The sequence below is a fragment of the Euprymna scolopes genome, chromosome 8 (genome assembly GCF_053919585.1).
Source record: "Euprymna scolopes isolate OS-2025 chromosome 8, ASM5391958v1, whole genome shotgun sequence".
NCBI classification, from domain to species: Eukaryota; Metazoa; Mollusca; class Cephalopoda; order Sepiida; family Sepiolidae; genus Euprymna; species Euprymna scolopes.
In genome coordinates, this window is record NC_136489.1 from 100,481,420 (window position 1) to 100,499,998 (window position 18,579).

At 31.5% G+C, this 18,579-nt stretch overlaps 1 protein-coding gene across 4 annotated transcripts in view; it reads left to right on the forward strand.

The window, feature by feature from the left end:
- The window catches only part of LOC145283667 (uncharacterized), a 508,165-nt gene that overhangs the window by 121,562 nt on the left and 368,024 nt on the right, over nucleotides 1–18,579 (forward strand). For all 4 annotated transcript variants that reach the window (XM_080132675.1, XM_080132674.1, XM_080132676.1 and 1 more), the window contains exon 2: nucleotides 8,170–9,041. In XM_080132675.1, coding sequence (XP_079988801.1) covers nucleotides 8,582–9,041 — 460 coding nt within the window. In that variant the 5' untranslated portion in view covers nucleotides 8,170–8,581. The remainder of the gene's footprint in view (nucleotides 1–8,169; nucleotides 9,042–18,579) is intronic.

Sequence of the window (18,579 nt, forward strand, 5' to 3'; positions counted from 1 at the left end):
CTGTTGTATTTCTCTTTTTCTTTTATGTTTCTAATTGCTTTTTTCCTAGTCTTTATTTCTACGCTTATTTGCGCTCATTCTCCTTTTTCTTTTTCTTTTTTCTTTATATTTATTTCTTACTTTTATATTTACTCTGTTCCTTTATTCTTTATTTTTGTCTGTATTTTTATTTCTTTTGCTCTTTCTTTTTCTCATACTTTCTTTTGTCTTTGTTTGCTTACTGATTCTCGATATTTATTCTTCACTTTTCTTTTTTCTATATACTTTCTTTCTCTCTTCGTTTTTCTTCTTTTCCATCCTTCTTTCTTTCTTTCTTTCTATATTTCTTTGTTCCTCTCCGTTCGATATTTCCTCGCTTTCAGATCTCTACTTCTGCCTTTCAGCTCTTTCTTTTTATTCTTATTCTTCTTTCTATCTTTTCTTTCATTCTTTCTTTCTTTCCTTTTCCCCCTTTCTTTCTTTCTTTCTTTCCCTATCATTGCCTGCAAATTTTCTAATATCCTTTGAGAGTTTTTATGGAGGCGCTATAATTAATACTCTTTTGATATTTTCAAATTAACAATTTCTGAACATATCGGAACAATAACAGAATAGAGAATTCTAATTCGATTGAAAATTACGTAAATTACAATTAATTTGAGAAATTAATGTGTGCGTGTTTTTAACGTATTATACAATTAAATTTCCATCGAATAATGTCCAGGTTTCACGAAACCGACGAACGTTCGGATCCATAATTCTATTACGTCTATAAACTAGCAGAGAATGGCGTTGTCCGACCCGAGTATTATTCCATGAAAACTTCGAAGAGAAGAATTAAAGAGATTATCAGTTTGGTGATGATCGTCACAAGAGAATTAAAACAATGGATAAAATAAGCAAAAGATTACGTAATATGATTTTATTATCAAAGGGAACATCTCAACAAGTTTTTTTCATGTACATTAGACTTGAAGACGGTCATGTTGTAGTCGGTTGGCAAGCAGTCTCATGGTATTTTCTTTCCCATACGAGATGTTTTAGGAAAGAAACTCCATAGTATGGAAATGAAACTCATTTACCGCTTTTGTAATATAATCGAGCACTCTTGATTATTTTTTTCTACTGGCATGAGTTATTGCGACAAACTGCAAATTGCCGGAAGGTGCTGGCGATAACAGAATCCGTAATCTGCATAAGCACCAATTTTTTCCTATACTTTTTAAAATTGCTTAACATTTTCTATTAAGTAGTAATTAAGTAATTGTTCATTGTATTTTCTTCGACTTTATTCATGAACCTTACCACATAATGAGCTTTTTCTTGATTTGAACATTATTGGTCTCCGACAATTCACGTTTGTCCGTTTGACCGTTCGACCATTCGACATTTGTCCGCTCGTCTGTCCACACTTTTCTCAATAACTACACTTTGGATTTTTTTTTAATTTTGCACAAACATTAAGCATGATATGGGTAAAAAAAAGTAACAGAATGGGTTTTCCGGGAAAACTGCGGTTACCCCTTCCCTAGGGGTGTTTGTCGGGTTAAAATGGCTAAAACTGACACTTTTGTGCTTATTAAAAAAAATGATGCCTTGGATTTTTATAAAACTTTCTGAAAAGTTGTAACTTACTGATTTCTATATAATTTTGTTTGCATGTACTTCGCGATAACTCTCGGCTGTGCTCCATGGCTAATCAAACACTCCATTTTGGGGACTATTGTACCATATTTGTCCACAATTTTCTGTGTATGTCTATTTATTAGCAAATTTGCATGATGCTGAACTCAAATTTAAATATGATAAGACCTCGGGGACTTTTGGGACTAAATGAGGTGGGGGCAAATGATGGACTTAGTCATTTCTTATTTTTTTTTTTTGCACGATGAAGAACTCAAATTAACATATGTTAAGGCCTAAAACTGCACCGTTTGTTCATTTTCACCAGGGTTTGACGTTCCATTGAGGCTTTGGGGGCTAAATACGGGAGGCAGGGGCAAATGCTGAACTTAGTCATTTTTTTATGCCTTATTCACTGTGCACTCACGGGGGACCATGCATGCTTCACCTGTTTTTTTTTTTTTTTTGAAAGTTTCTTAAAATTTCCCGTTATATTTTTCATAAAACTTTTACCTTTGAGCATCCTATTCAATGATTCTTATCTTATCTATTTATGTTTCTATTTTTCTTAAGTTTTAAGGTGCTAGCGTTTTAACATTGTTTTTCGTTCGGCATCTTTCGGCGATTTACGTACCCTACCGGAATAGACACATATAGCTACACAGAGTTGTGTGCCAAATATTTTTAGGCCAAAACAGATATTTTTTGTTACTTTTTTCTTTATATATCTACGTGTTATTACTCCAATAACCAACCGATCAACTCCGTTGTTATTTCGCTTTAAGGATTAATGTTTTCATTAATCAATAGTTGAGCTTTTCTTAAAGAAAACTTTATTTGCCATCTTTTTTGTGTGTGTTTTCTTTGGGTGCAGCAGATCCCTTTGTGAATCTGTTCAGTTATTCGTTGCTACTTTGATATGCACAATATATACTATCCCTGTGGAATCTTTAACCTATGTACTTGAAATAATAAATTTAACCTATGTACTTGAAATAATAAATTATAAATGTATATCTGATAAGGAAAACCGTGTGGTGTTATATATATATATATATATATATATATATATATATATATATATATATATATATATACAGTGATGATCATATTTATTGGCACGGTAAAATAAAAGTTAAATTTTGTCTAATAAATTCTAAAAAAGGGATTAAATTAAAGAAAATAACAAAGTATATTATGTATTTTAACTGGCCTTTCCGATGCAGCAATCGGATTTTAGAAAAAATAAATAACAAAGGAACAACAAACATAATTACAAAAAACCCTTGTTCAAAATTATTTGCACGGCTTTGTTTTTCTTTTAGTATCAGTATAATATCAATCAATTTCCGGTTTACGTGCTTTCTGAACTTTTTTATAGCCATATTATGCTTGTTTAACGCTAATTCAGTGAATAATTTTTTTCAGATAATTTTTAGATAGCGATTTATTTAAACTATTATAAGTGACTAAATTATAATTTTCAATCGCCATGATTAAAACTAAGGAACACAGCGAAGACGTCAGGAAGCTTGTTGTAGCATGCCATACCAATAGGGAGGGCTATGATAAGATTTCAAAGAAGCTAAACCTTCCCAAATCCACTGTTAGAGCCATAATAAACAAGTTCAAATCGCAAGGCCACGTTATGAGTTTAGAGGGTAGAGGGAGAAAAAGGATTCTTTCCCAAGAGATGAATGGAAAATTGTTCGACAAGTAAAACAAAACCCAAGGATCTCTGTTGGGGAGATTGTTGATGAACAGAGCACCTCTGGAGTGAATGTATCTCGACATACAGTTGGTAGAGTTTTGAAGAGAGCTGGTTTAAAAGCATGTCGTCCGAGAAAGACTCCCTTATTGAAGCCTATGCACCTGAAAGCAAGGCTAGCCTTTGCAAAACATCATATTGATAAAGATGTTGCATTCTGGAAACGTGTTCTATGGACTGACGAAACGAAAATAGAGTTATTTGGCCATAATAAAGTGTCTTATATTTACAGAAAATCTGGCGAAGCTTTCCTGCCTAAGAACACCATACCCACAGTGAAGCACGGTGGAGGTAGTTTGATGTTTTGGGGATCCTTTGCTGCCTCTGGACCAGGGCGACTTGTTAAGGTCACAGGTAGCATAAAAAAAGAAGATTATGTTAAAATATTGGATGAAAACCTGAAAGACTCTGCTAAAGAGCTCTCACTTGGTCGTCGTTGGTGGTTCATGCAAGATAATGAGCCAAAGCATTCGGCTAAACTGACTAAGAAATGGCTTGAGGACAATCATATTAATGTTTTGGAGTGGCCATCACAAAGCCCAGACCTTAATCCAATTGAAAATTTATGGAGAACATTAAAATTGAGGGTAATGCAAAGGAAGCCTAAGAATCTTATTCAATTGGAGGATTATTGTCAAGAAGAGTGGGCTAAAATTACTACTGAAGAGTGCAACAACTTGGTTGTAAACTATGAAAAGCGACTGAGGAAGGTAATCAAGGCCAAAGGCTATACAATTGATTATTAAATAAATCGTGCCAATAATTTTGAACAAGGGTTTTTTGCAATTATGTTTGTTGTTCCTTTGTTATTTATTTTTTCTAAAATCCGATTGCTGCATCGGAAAGGCCAGTTAAAATACATAATATACTTTGTTATTTTCTTTAATTTAATCCCTTTTTTAGAATTTATTAGACAAAATTTAACTTTTATTTTACCGTGCCAATAAATATGATCATCACTGTATATATATATATATATATATATATATATATATATATATATATATATATATAAGACAACATTGTTTTTCTTTTGATTTTCTATTACTTTGCTTAAAAAATGCTCAAGCAATTAACTTAATGGGTCTTTTTGTATTTCCTGTATTTTTCCTAATTTTCAAAAAAAAAAAAAAAAAATCCGAATTTTTTCTTCGATCCAGACAAATTTAACGGACAAAAATGTCACGAAATATTTCGAGTTTAGATTGTCTTTTATTTTATTTTTTTATTTTTTATTTTTTTTGCGTTTGATGTTTAGAATCTTGATTCAAAATCAATAAAAGATATAAAAATATATCCAAACACTTCAAATTTTTTTCATTGTATTTTTTTAATACTATGAATGGGAAAAAAACAATTCACAGAAAATAAAAAATATAAAGTTTAGATATTTTTTGTCGTGTCTGAGATCGCCGATATGTGTTAAATTTTCCACTAAGATTTTTTTTTTTAATCTGGTTCGTATAATTGCAAAAATATTTATATAGTCGGTGATCTCATAGTAACTTAGTGAAGGAACGAGTAGACTTGCTTATTGACATGGACTAAATAATCGGCAAGTCGAGTCATTAGGAACTGGCAGTGATATTTACGTCAGGGGATTATTAACTACTACTCTTCTCTCAACTATGGGCGCAATAATTTCTTGTAATCATTACTTTACATTATATATTAGGTTTCAATATTACGCCAATCATAAAGGGTTGACACAATAAAAATATATGAAAAATATGTAATAGTTTTATATTCTTAATTCGAGGCTGCCGAATGTTGACTGCAAATTTTCTCGTAATTGATTCATGAATATTTATTCAAATAGAGTTCGTGTATGCATCTTTGTAACTGCTTAGGATATTATTCGTAAATATAAATAGTGTTAAATAACAGCGCTATTTGCATTTTACTGACACATAAATATGACTGGTGTCTTTTTAAACTTTGTCCTTTTAAATATTAGTCCTAGTTCTGACACACGCAGAGAATATCTTCATAGGTGTAATATATATATATATATATATATATATATATATATATATATATATATATATATATATATATATACTAGCATTGGTGCCCGGCGTTACCCGGGTATTTGGAGGTGTTTGTTGAGGAAAAAAAAAGCAGTCAATTTTTTGTTAACTTTGACCCCTATTATGACCTCTTAACATTTATTGTTTTGGGCTCAAATCATATTATTAAGTTAGATCCATGTCCAAGGCACCTATATCTAAAATTTCAAGTGTTTAGACCCAGAATTGTCGGAGGAGTTTGGTAGAGTTCTCAAAGGTAAAATCGTTGAACTTTGACCCCTTAACATCAAAATTTCTGGCCGAAAACATAGATTTTCACAAATCTCAGTACCCAGTATATCAAATTACCCAGTATATCAAATTTCGAGTCTGTAGACTAAAGATTGACAGTTATTGCGTAGGGAAATGTACACAAACAGATAGACACACAGACAGACACTTTCACTTATATATATATATATATATATATATATATATATATATATATATATATATATATATACATGAATAGACATATGCTTTTTTGCAGATACATGCTATTATTAAATTAGACAATTAATTAAACGTTATGACTATATGTATGGGTGTCTATGTGTGCATGCATATATATATATATATATATATATATATATATAAACTAAACTCAGAGAATTAATTGGATGAGGGAAATTAATAGGTAGTGAAGGGGTAATAAAATGCATGATTATAAAAATCGATCATAAAATATAAAGCCAGTCAGATAGCCTGATAATTTTCATAGGGAATGAAACATAAATTTTTCCTTGTAGTTTACTTGCAATCAATATATTTTATACGATGGGTATATATATATATATATATATATATATATATATATATATATATATATATATATATATAGTAATGAAAGGCAGCAGCTTCAGAATAGCTTGATTGTTATGCATACTATCATAACTTACTAAATAGCTCTGCTCGCGTATTGAACATTAATGAATTAAATACTGAAAATCGATGCATAAAACTTTATATCTTAGAGTAACATTTTATGTAGATGCATGAAATAATATATATATGCGTGTGTGTGTATACATATGTGTGTGTAAATGTATATATATATATATGTGTGTGTATGTATATATATATATATATAGAGAGAGAGAGAGAGAGAGAGAGAGAGAGAGAAAGGAGGGAGTATGAAAAAAAGAAACGGGCTACCCTCTAGATTTACTAACCTCGATTTAAAACATACATTTTTAAGTCAATAAATTGTAATTTAATAACTCAATCAATGAATTATTTTTTATGTTTATATGACAATCTTTGTTTTGTTTTTTTTTTTTCGTTTTTTTTTTTCTTAGATTAGTGACATAGACAAACCGATTGTCTTTTATTCAGAACGAAACATTATATTCGATTTTAGTTCATAAAATTTCATTCTAACTCGAAATTACGTTCTGTCTTTCCATTTCAAGGCTTCAAAACAGTTTAGCATTTCCGCGGGTTACGAAGAAATCAGAAAGAACGATATCTCTTGAGTTCAAAAATGTTTTAATTTGATTTTAGAAAAATAAATAAATTCGCATTTTTTTTCTGGCTAGAATTCAAAGATTGATTTAATTGAAACCAAGTCTAAGCAACAAAATGAACATTATTGCTCGAGTGAGTCACTAATCGAGCATAGAACGGTACAGTGACTGTGGGTTGTCCTATAAGAAATAAATTGAGTTATAAAGTTAGCTTTCAAGACGTTGGTGTATGGATATGTTCTCTAATTTTGTTATAATATGCGTTAATGATGATTTATGAAACATGGATTTAGTTAGTTCAGTTTCTTTACTCTGGAAAAAAACTGCTTCTGGGATCGTTTGTTTGATTTTATAATTATTTATATTCAATTAAACAATTTCATTATTTCTTAACTTGTCCGTCTGCCAACAAAGAGAGAAAGAGAGGAGGAGAGAAAGAAACATAACTGTAGACATCTCTCGATAATTATTATTATTTCAATCCTTTGAGATGAGTAATTTGCATATTTATTTGTTTATTTATTGGCGGACTGTTATTCTCATCTTCATAGCTGTTGCTTCACGATGTTTCGCTCAACTATTCCTCTGACATTCATCGGGTGGTTTTTTCTGGATAAGAATGCTAAGTCTTTTTACTATATTCTCAGTAGTAAGAACTTGGATTTATGAAAACAAACGATCCAACCTTGATCACCCTTCGGGTTCTGTGGCGCAGTGGATAGAGGCATTGAATCTCTACGGATCCAGGTAAGCATTATCTGAAGATAGTGGTTTCAATCCTACCCAAAGCCGGCTAGAGGATTAGTTTCCAAAATGTGGTGAGACAACAACAACTATGGAAGGCAGTAATTGCTGAGGATGCAGTTAAGAGACTTAGCATTGATATCCCGTCGAAGTTAGCCACCTGACGAATGCCAAAGGAATAGTTGGCCGAAACAGCAATTATGACGATGAGGATAATAGTCCGCAAATAAATAAATAAATATCTCTGAATAATGTTTTAAAATCTCATTTTAGCAACCATCGCCGGTTCGCTTCTAATCTGCAATTGCCTTCACAACTTTCACCTGTCAATTTTCACGCAACCCCTTTACTTCCGTTTCAGTCTTCCGTCTACGCAAATCTCATCTACTTAACCTCTTGAGCTTTTTACTGTAACTTTCTTTTCAGATATATCCCAGCAACCCTATATAAAACAATTGTATTTTCACGTATATAACCATTGCTTCTATTCTGAATTGTTATTTTTTCTTTTATATTGCAGGCTCAGCATCGGCAGAAATGAAGACAGTTGTGTCTGACGCCCATATCTCTAGTCAACAATTCTGTCAAATAAAGGAAGCCGACGGAGACAACGGAATTGTGGGAAATCTTTCAACTCGCCTCTGTTACATTAATATCACTGCTCCTTCCATTTTGCGTCATCGTCTTCTTAAGAACGACACTATATTCAACGCCCTCATAGCTAGCATTATCATTTAGACATCTACATCTTTCTCTGTATATATGTAAATATATGTATACAGATTTGTTTTAAAACGTTTTGTCTACAAATAAAGCGAACTGTTAAACTAAGTAATCTTTAAAAATCATAATCATTTTATAAAATCTTGTTAATTATAAATAAACTTATATTATTATAAATAATATTGTTAATTTTCGTCATTTGTATAGCCATGGAAACTTTTGTGAAAAGTTCTGTTTTAAATTCGCTCTGGTCTATATGGTACTGTTTGGTGGTGGTGTCGTTCCAAATTTATATTACATACCGTGAGATTAGTCGCTATTTGGTGCTACGTCAAGCCCAGTGGAGAGCGTCGATCATCCCTCCAGCCGAACTAACGGCTCAATTGGTCCTCGTAATCGTCTCCATCCTTTGTGTGCCCCTTTTCATCTTGGCCTGTATCTTCCGGACAGGAAACTATGCCAACGATGGCGTCAAACTCGGGCGAGACCATGCCTTTAATTCTAATATCGAGACGGTTTTCCGTCCCGTCCATTTTACTGTTATCCGACGAATATGGAGACATTTCTGTCCCCTGGCACAGACTTTACATTTAATGGCAGCCCTCTGCCTACTTCTTCCGGATACCTTGATTACAGCGGCTGGAGTCTATGAAACGCATAGAGGAAAAGGTAAGAGCATTATTTTTGCACACATATATACTTACATGCACGCAGAGATTGAGGGCAAACCAACAAAGTCTGATAGTATCGTGTTACTGTTAAGGCGCTCTGTATTAGTGATAATAATGCCTCGCCATGTCTGAACCGAAAGTATTCATTTGATGGTTTCGTTAGAAGCACTGTTGCTGTACAAGCCACAGTTATTTTATAAACATCTTACACACACACACACACACACACACACACACATATATACATATATATATATATATATATATATATATATATATATATATATATATATATATGAGTAGACGGAAAATCACAAGTAGACAAGCAGGTAAAATTTCTTTTTCATTTTCCTTTTCGTTAAGATATTTTTAAGGAATTTTTTTTGGTGGTGGTACCTTTCTGTCAGAGGAAAAAGTAACCGCTTTATTTAAAACACATGCAAACACACATATATACTCAGACACACAATATACACATAATTATATGCATAGCAAATTTTGAAAATATATATGGCAATTACGCTACGAATTCTCATGAGAATGAAACTTGGAAAATTCTGCGTAGCTTCATTCCCATGTATATTTTCAAGACAAACTCAGCTCTATTCACGTATCAAGCACTGTCGAAGTAAATATTTAAAATAGATACATAAAGTAATACAACTATACATGCATATATATATATATATATACATACAAACATACATATATATATACATACAAACATACATATATATATATACATGTATGTATATATATATGCATATATACATGCATAGCTTGTCGATTAATAATTTTTTTAACAATTTAAGAAATTTGTTGTGCAAGGGTTCCGTCCTACAAACGGAATGATGAGACGGTAATACCGAGCATCTAAATTAGTGGGGGCCATCTAATTACATTTAAAGCATCCATCTTTCTCATCTTTCTCAATACTAGGACATATACTTAAGTATTTGGGGCATACAATCGAGAAGTTAATTTCGAGTATAACCAGATTTTTACAAGTAACTGCCGTAAAGTTTGGAGACAGAAAAAGGAATTCCAACGCCCAACAATAAACCAATTCCATCCCGAAGGAGGGGTTCGTAACTGAGAGTGTGTAATTATTCAGACAGAGATCAACCAAGCATCATTCAGGCAAAAAAATTACGTCATAGTTCAAGTTAACCCTAAGTTGCGAAGGCTAACCAAGGATGTTAAGACAACTTACGAATATTTAATTATCTTTGTGTTCAAATTTTACGGACACTTTACAAAGTTTAATAGCTTTTTTCTCTTATTTGAATTAGTCGACCAATTTAGGTCAGCATGTATATTAGTAGAAGCAAAACGTTATATATGCTATTAGTAGTCGACTCTGGTTGTGCGTGTCACTAGGACAAAGGAAATGCGATGTTTTTTTTTAATGTTTTTTGTTTTACTTTCCTAAATACTATATGTGTTCATTTTCTTCAGTTGCGAGAAAAGACTCCAGGTTGTCAGATCAATGGGTGTGATATTATGAGTATAAATTATCGTATTAAAATACAAAATTGTTTTTAGTGCAAATGGTGCTATTCAATCGATGCATCATTGTGTGTTTTTCTTTTTTCGTTTTCATACCTTTTTATTTTTATTTCTCTGCCCTCTTTTTCCTTTGTGTTTTTCTATTTTGTCTTCCTTTTTAAACAAAAACTGCTAAATACCCAACACGAATATCACACAGATGTCAGAATAGCCAAAGCCTATCCCTCACTCAATAATCATTTCTATTTTTTGCTCAGATGTTAATTATTTATGTTACAGATTTTTGATTTCCATATCTCCTCGCCAATTATTATCGTTTCATTTTCCCCAAACTCTACACATCTCTTATTCGACCCCTTTGGCCAGATGACCAAAAACGTCATCCATACTTTCGGCAAATTATTAATTCAACCAAAGACAGAATTCGTCTTGATAAATATTCTTATATTTCCTGTGATTATGTATTAAGTCCACAGAAGTATCCCAGAATTAAAACGAATCATATATCTTATCCGAATCATATAATAAATATCGTTTACGGCATTCCTATTAGACAATGCTAACACTGTTTGAATGTGCAAGATTTATCGATTTATCGTACGTCTTCGCATATAACAGTATGCGTTTATTTGTCATATTTCACTATTTTCATCTTAAAACACAGATTGAATGGGCGCAAATTCTTTTTAATACGTTCAACAATCATTATCAGTAGTTGTCTGTCGGTCTTCAGTTTAGTATATAATTTTTTACTTCAGTCTGTGACGCTTAAGGTTTTAATATCATGTCTGTCGGTTTACCACTGTTTAGTTTGAAATAGCATTTTTTTAGGTCCTGTCCGTTTAAGTTTTAAATAAAATATCATCAGTTTATCACGCTTAAGATTGGGATAGAATTTTCTGTAGATCTGTCATCCTTCACTTTAAAATATATTACACTATAAATAAATAAAAAATAGGATTTGGGGGATCTGTCACGCTTATATTTAAAATAGCATGTTTATGAGTCTGCCAGTGTTCAGTTTGAAATATAATTTTTGTCCGCTTGTCACGCTTAAGTTTGGAATACTATTATCATCGTGAAATGTACGGATTCAATAGACGTATCTAACTTTGATACGTCCAAATATCTTTATATTAGTCTAATAATGTCTGTCGGTTTGTCCGTCATGCTTAAGTTTCAACATGCATATACAAGCTTACATTTGAAATTGCAGTTTTGTTGTTCTGTCACATTACGCTTGTAAATAGAATTCTATGGCAAATGTCGCACTGATTGAATGGACGTATGTAAAGATTATCCATTTGTGTTAATCTGCTGTATAGATTATGTCATATGAATCCTCGCCAAGAGAATTACGCGAACAAAGGAAATGTCTGTTTGGTAAGCCAGTAGTTACCTATCATGTGCAAATATCAGGAAACTCTATCTCATTTCATAACAATCAGAATCGTGTGTGTGTGTGTGTGTGTGTGTGTGTGTGTGTCTTGAGATAAGCTCGAAGATGAAGCTCTCTTAATATCCTGCCACTCTAGGGGAAAATATTGTCAATTCACAAAGGTACGTCGGAGAAAACGTTTTATCACTCTTCTCCATCTGAGTTGCTTTCAGGTGAAAACAAAAACGGTAATTCTAACGAGTTCCCACTTTTTTCTTAATATTAATTAAATATTTCGCTAGAGGATGCTGCTTTCACGTACTGAATAACGTTTAATATGCTTTTACTTGTGTTCTTATTGTTTTGTAGGTGTCTTTTCTCTTTTGTAGATTGGAACGTTTTCACCGCTTTTGACTTTGTGCTAAATATTACGTGGCAGTTTTATATTTGTAAACTTTCATGCATGTATATTTTAGCAAGTGCAAACAACGTATTAGGTTTGATTAAAATTTTTCTTTTACCTGTGAAGATGTGCTATGAGAAAAGGTGAAGGAGTTGAAGTTAGATCTCAGTTGAATCTTAGACTTAACTGAGAAGTTTATTTGGATTCAAATAGTTTGTCTAGTATATATATATATATATATATATATATATATATATATATATATATATATATATATATATATATTAAATACTCCCGTCGATTTCGACGTATGAGCTCCTCTACACAAACTAAGTTGCTCGGAAATCCTCACAAATGATTTGCTTATATAGGTGAAGGCTTTGTGCAGAACAAACTACTTTTTTGGTACAACTGCTAATCTCAGTCGGTGCAAGAAAGTATGCCACAAGACAGAGAAGACAGTAAAGCTCAGGTTTTTACACCAGCGTTTTTTCTTTCTTCTCCTAGATGCATGCTTTACGAAAACTGAAGGAGCGTCTCTTCTAGTCAACACACACCTCAAAACACCCGGGCAACTCTGGGCACCCAAGCTAGTAATAAAAAAAATGCATATTATTCGTTTGTATTTTTAATTTAATTTCTAGTAGTTTTTTTCCCCCGATAAGGAATGATAAGAGCTTGAAACACGTCGATCCGATAAGTAGACGAATCTAGTTCAGGCTGTCTTTGTTGCAACGTACCCTATCTTGACTTCTTACATTTTCTCATTCCACTTCGATTGTCACGTTAACTTAATTTCTAATTAAAGCTGAAATTTCTCTCCAATGTAGTCCACACATTCCGCGTACGATTTTGCTTGATTCCAACAAGAATGCCCTTTCTTGTAAGTGAACGTTACTAAAATAATGTAATGTGGTCATTCTGCTTTTTACAACAAAATTAAACTGCAGAAAGAAATTAAGGCCCGAAAATCATTTTTTTTTTTAGAAATATTCTCAAAATAGATTCTTATATTTTGGGTAAAAAACGGATTAATTTGTTCAGAATGTTATTCTTTTATAAATTGATCTAAGTATATTTATGGGGGAACCACTCAAAATATTTAATTTATATTTTATAAGTTTTAATTTGCTTGGTATTTTATATTTCCTTTTTTTAACTTTTAATGTATGTATATAGAGAAAAAATGTTTCTGATTATTATTACTTGTGCGGGTTCAATCCTTTCCCAACAGGATTAGCGCGAGAATGGTCAATTAGAAGAAGCATATACTCCTACATAGGCACTGGAGAGTTCTAGAAAAGGGGCAATCAATAACTTCCGTTTCCTGTGCTAACAACTGGAGATCGTTCTGATTGCTTAATTACCACATTCATCCACAAGGATTTCTTTATTCGTAAAAGAATAAAACAAGAAGTAGACATCCTATGGGTTCGTAAAGGGCGCCTCTGTGACTAAGAGTCGACAATGATCATCTGAGTGCGATGGTATCTGGAGATTGTTATGCTTGGCCGGTTCCGGTCTGAAAAATACTTTCAGTCTTCTGCTGATGAAGGTGCGCAATGTTTGAAGATTTTTGATAAATCTTCTGGTTTTGGACACTAGGATTAGTTGTAGGACGTAAGTGTAAGAATCCTAACAGTCTCTCAATTTGATAAAATCTTAATGTAAGACGTTCTAATTTTGATGTCTCCAGGTTATATATATATATATATATATATATATATATATATATATATATATATATATATATATATATATATATATATATAGTAGCGTCCAAAACTGTGATACAAAATTTTAAAACCTAATATTTGTTAGAAATAACAATTGTGAAAAGCTGAAATTTTTACACTGGTAGTTGTTATCATCTCAATGACAGCTGCACATCTTCGACTACCAGAACGAATCAGTTCTTGACAACCCTCGATACTAATTTTAGACCATTCTTCTTGAAGTTTCACCCACAAATCCTCCATGTAAGTGGGATTTCTCTCCATAACTTTCATTCCTAAGGTCTTTCCAAAGATTTTCTATTGGATTAAAGTCAGGACTTTGCGGTGGCCAATCCATAATTTCTAAATCTTGCTCGCTAAGGTAACTCATTACCATCTGTGCCTTGTGACATGGGGCATTATCTTGCATAAAGGCAGCCCTATCGAAACCTGAAATCGGTATGATTGAAACAATATGATCTTGAACAATGTTTTTATAGATCTGCGCGTTTGCACGAGTTGGAAACCGGACAAGAGGCGTTGTACCTTGGTAGAAAACCTTCCAAATACCATGACGCTTCCGCCCCCCTCAAACCTGATAGTTTTCTTAGTACACTTTGCACTTAATCTTTCACCAATACGCCTCTTTACATTGTTTTTTCCATCATTTCCAAATAAATTAAACTTGCTTTCATCATTGAAAAATACTTTTGCCAAATTTTCATATGTCCAAATTACATACGTGTTTGCAAACTCTAATTTCTTCTTTTTATTCTTCAAACTAACAAGTGGTTTCTTCCCTGGAGTTCGATTAAACAGCCCTGTTTCTTGCAGTCGTCTATAAACAGTCTGTCTTGACACATTAACACATGAGATACTATTCATAACCCTTTTAATTTCTGTGCAAGACTTAAATGAAATACGCTGCATTATTCGATCTTCTCTTGCCGAAGGGTCTTCCGGTTTTAAAAGCACTAACTATTTGCCAATATCATTGTAGGATTTAACAACCCTGCCTACAACACTCTTGAACGTTTTACTTTCTCTGAAATCTCTCTAATTGTGTGGTTTTCGTTGTGTAGCTCCACAATAACTTGTCTCACAGAGCAATCAAGTTTTTGGCGTTTCGCCATGGTGTTGGCTGATGCAACGTTTACAAATGACTAAGTAAGATTTATTCTTTAGAGAAAATCAAAAAATTGAATATAGCATACTGTTTTACATTATTTTTCTCAATTTTGTCCCTTACTTTTCGACGTTCATATTTTGAAAATAAATAAATAATTGTTATAATTTTTATTCTATCTTTTGCAAATGATTCAAATTTTAGTATGTTATTATGGATGATAACGACTACCAGTTGTCAAAATTTCAGCTTTTCACAGTTGTTATTTCTAACAAATATTAGATTTAAAAATTTTATCCTTTAGTTTTCGACGCTACTGTATATATTAAACAACACAATGCTTCTGCTTCATAAACCTTTTTTTATTATTTGGATGGAGTATTTTCTAATAGGAATGTCGGGGGTTTATGCTCCAGTCTTCGCGATTATTTTTGATTAGGTATGTTCTTTTAAGTGTTGGCATATTGAACTAGAGAGATGTACTGTCAGCCTTTGGTAAAGCGTAGTTGTAGTATAGCTAATGAAATAATTAGTTTTAGAATTGTTAGAGATACATTCCTACAATGGGTCTTGGAACTGAAATATTACAGTTGTTCGTTCGTCTATGTTTTGGTTTTGAGAGGTGCTATTCGTAATCATGTGGTTAGAGGTTTTGATTTTTTTAATAAGTGACAAATCTGTTAATCTAATTAACAATTGTATATATATATATATATATATATATATATATATATATATATATATATATATTACAATAATAATAACTAGCTAAATAATTCCGACTAAACCAAGATATTCTACCGTTAACAGATACATCGTAACGTATAATTTAACGTAATGTTCTTAAAATCCATAATACACATATAGGTGTCCTAGCAATAGTAATAATGAACTCGGATTTGTCATTTATTATCAAAAATAACATTAAAAACATATAACCACAAACGTGTCAATAACAAATGGCTACGAATGAAAATCACTTTGTGTGTAATATATTTTAATACGAATTAAGCGAGATTTCCATAATTGCAATTTCTTCTCATAGTTTCTAAAACTTAAGCCTTAAACTTTTAAATTTTCGAAAATAAAAATTAATTAATAGTATTTTATCGGTAATAAGACTACGATTCTATGCATAAGGTGTAATATCATTATATTTGGATGATAAACAATGCGACCGAACGTAACTATTTTGTTCGGGGAAAAATTTCACTTGTTCTCGTTCTGGGCGGCTATTTTCTAGTACAGACTTGCACGCGTATATATATATATATATATATATATATATATATATATATATATTAGTAAGTTATAAAATATATATGGCGATTAAGCTACACTGAATATTCCGCGTTTCATCCACTCTAGGACTCATCAGGCTTATGCGCGACTTTTGTGGTTGTCTGTCGTTTTTATATAAGCACCTTCTATTGAGATTTTAGTTAGCCAATCAGCTTTCTAGTATCCACCGCGCTCTTCCTATCAGCCAAAGAACATGCACTTATCGGACAAATGCCTATTTGACCTCTGCTTGACCTGTTCCTTTGTGTATGCTCTATTTACCCTGGAAATCTAGTTTCTAGGCCTGTTTTAAATCTAGGTTAGGGTTTTTTATGTTAGTTTATATATAAATATATATATGTACATACATATATGCACATATATATATACATATATATATGCATATATATGTGTGTGATCGTTTATGTATATTCATGTTTATTTAATTTATTTATTTGTTTATTTTCTTTTGTTTTTGTTTTTTATGTTTTTGTTAGTTTTAAAACTGTTTTGTATCGCTATCCTAGAGTAAATTTTATTTTGTGAACACATTTATTTGCTATTTCTCTTCTACAGTTTAATAGATGTTGGGGTTCTTTAAAGTACAGGATAGCAAATTTTTCATGAAGGCATAATCTACATGGGTCGTCTAGATCTCTACACGTGGTAGCTTGTCTTATTATTTTCCATTCGACTACCGGTGAATGTCCGCTTTCCTTTAGTTCCCAGTATAGAAGGTGCTTATATAAAAGCGACAGACAGCCACAAAATTCGCGCATTAGCCTGAAGAGTTCTATAGTGGATGAAACGCGGAATATTCAGTATAGCTTAATCGCCATAACTCACTAACTAGCCCTATTTATGTATTGAGCACTTCTGAAGTAAATAGTTAAAGTTTACGCATAAATTTATACTTTCGTATCTTAATTTTATTTGAGTAACTGAAGTAGTTATACATATATATATATATATATATACATATATATATACATATATATATATATACATATATATATACATATATATATACATATATATACATATATGTATATACATATATATACATATATGTATATACATATATATATATACATACATATATATACAGATATATATACATATATATACATATATACATGCATATATATACATATATATAGATATATATACATATATATACATATATATACATATGCATATATATACATATACATATATATACATATATATATACATATATATATGCATATATATACATATATATATACATACATATATATATGCATATATATACATATATATACACACATATATACATATATATATGCATATATATACATATATATATATATATATATATATATATATATAATTTATTTATAATTCGTGGAAAACGACGACCAATACAGGTAAGGAAGACATTTTACCTACAGGAATAGGTTAGTAAGAAAACATTGATCTGGATAAAGAAAACTGTATCCAACCCAAAATGTTTTTATTCTTGTTTTATAATAAAGGCAGGGTTTGATCATCATATATAATCCTGTTTTGTATTTAACACGTCAGAAACAATTCTTCATGGTAAACAACTGATGACCCCACAATAATATCAAAACTTAGAGAAACTTGTTTGAAGCAAACAATTGCAGTCAATGAATGTGATTAATTGACTTACAAACAACAAATATTGTTTCAAACGTAACACAGAGGATTAAAAGTTCTTTCCTTATAACTTTAAAATGTGGATAAACTTATATATATATATATATATATATATATATATAATTCATTAAATGATGCAGATAACGTGTGTGTATATCTTACTTTTGATCGGTTCTAAATTCCTTATTAGTAGTTGAATATCCAACTACCACTGGCCGATGTATTTACAAGACTCGTTTGGGAAACTATATTCAGATTGAAATAGAGTAGAATGACTTTTGAAAACAGGTTTTCAGCGAAGTCCTAATAGTTCGCACCTGATGTAATAAAAACGTACACAAATTGTTATTTCATTTAGATGTTTCGTGTCAATGAATCTTTTTTCCTTTCCAAATCAAGCAAATGACATCGTTACGATTCAACAGGTATGCACAAACAAAGTTTACTTAGCTAAGAATTTAT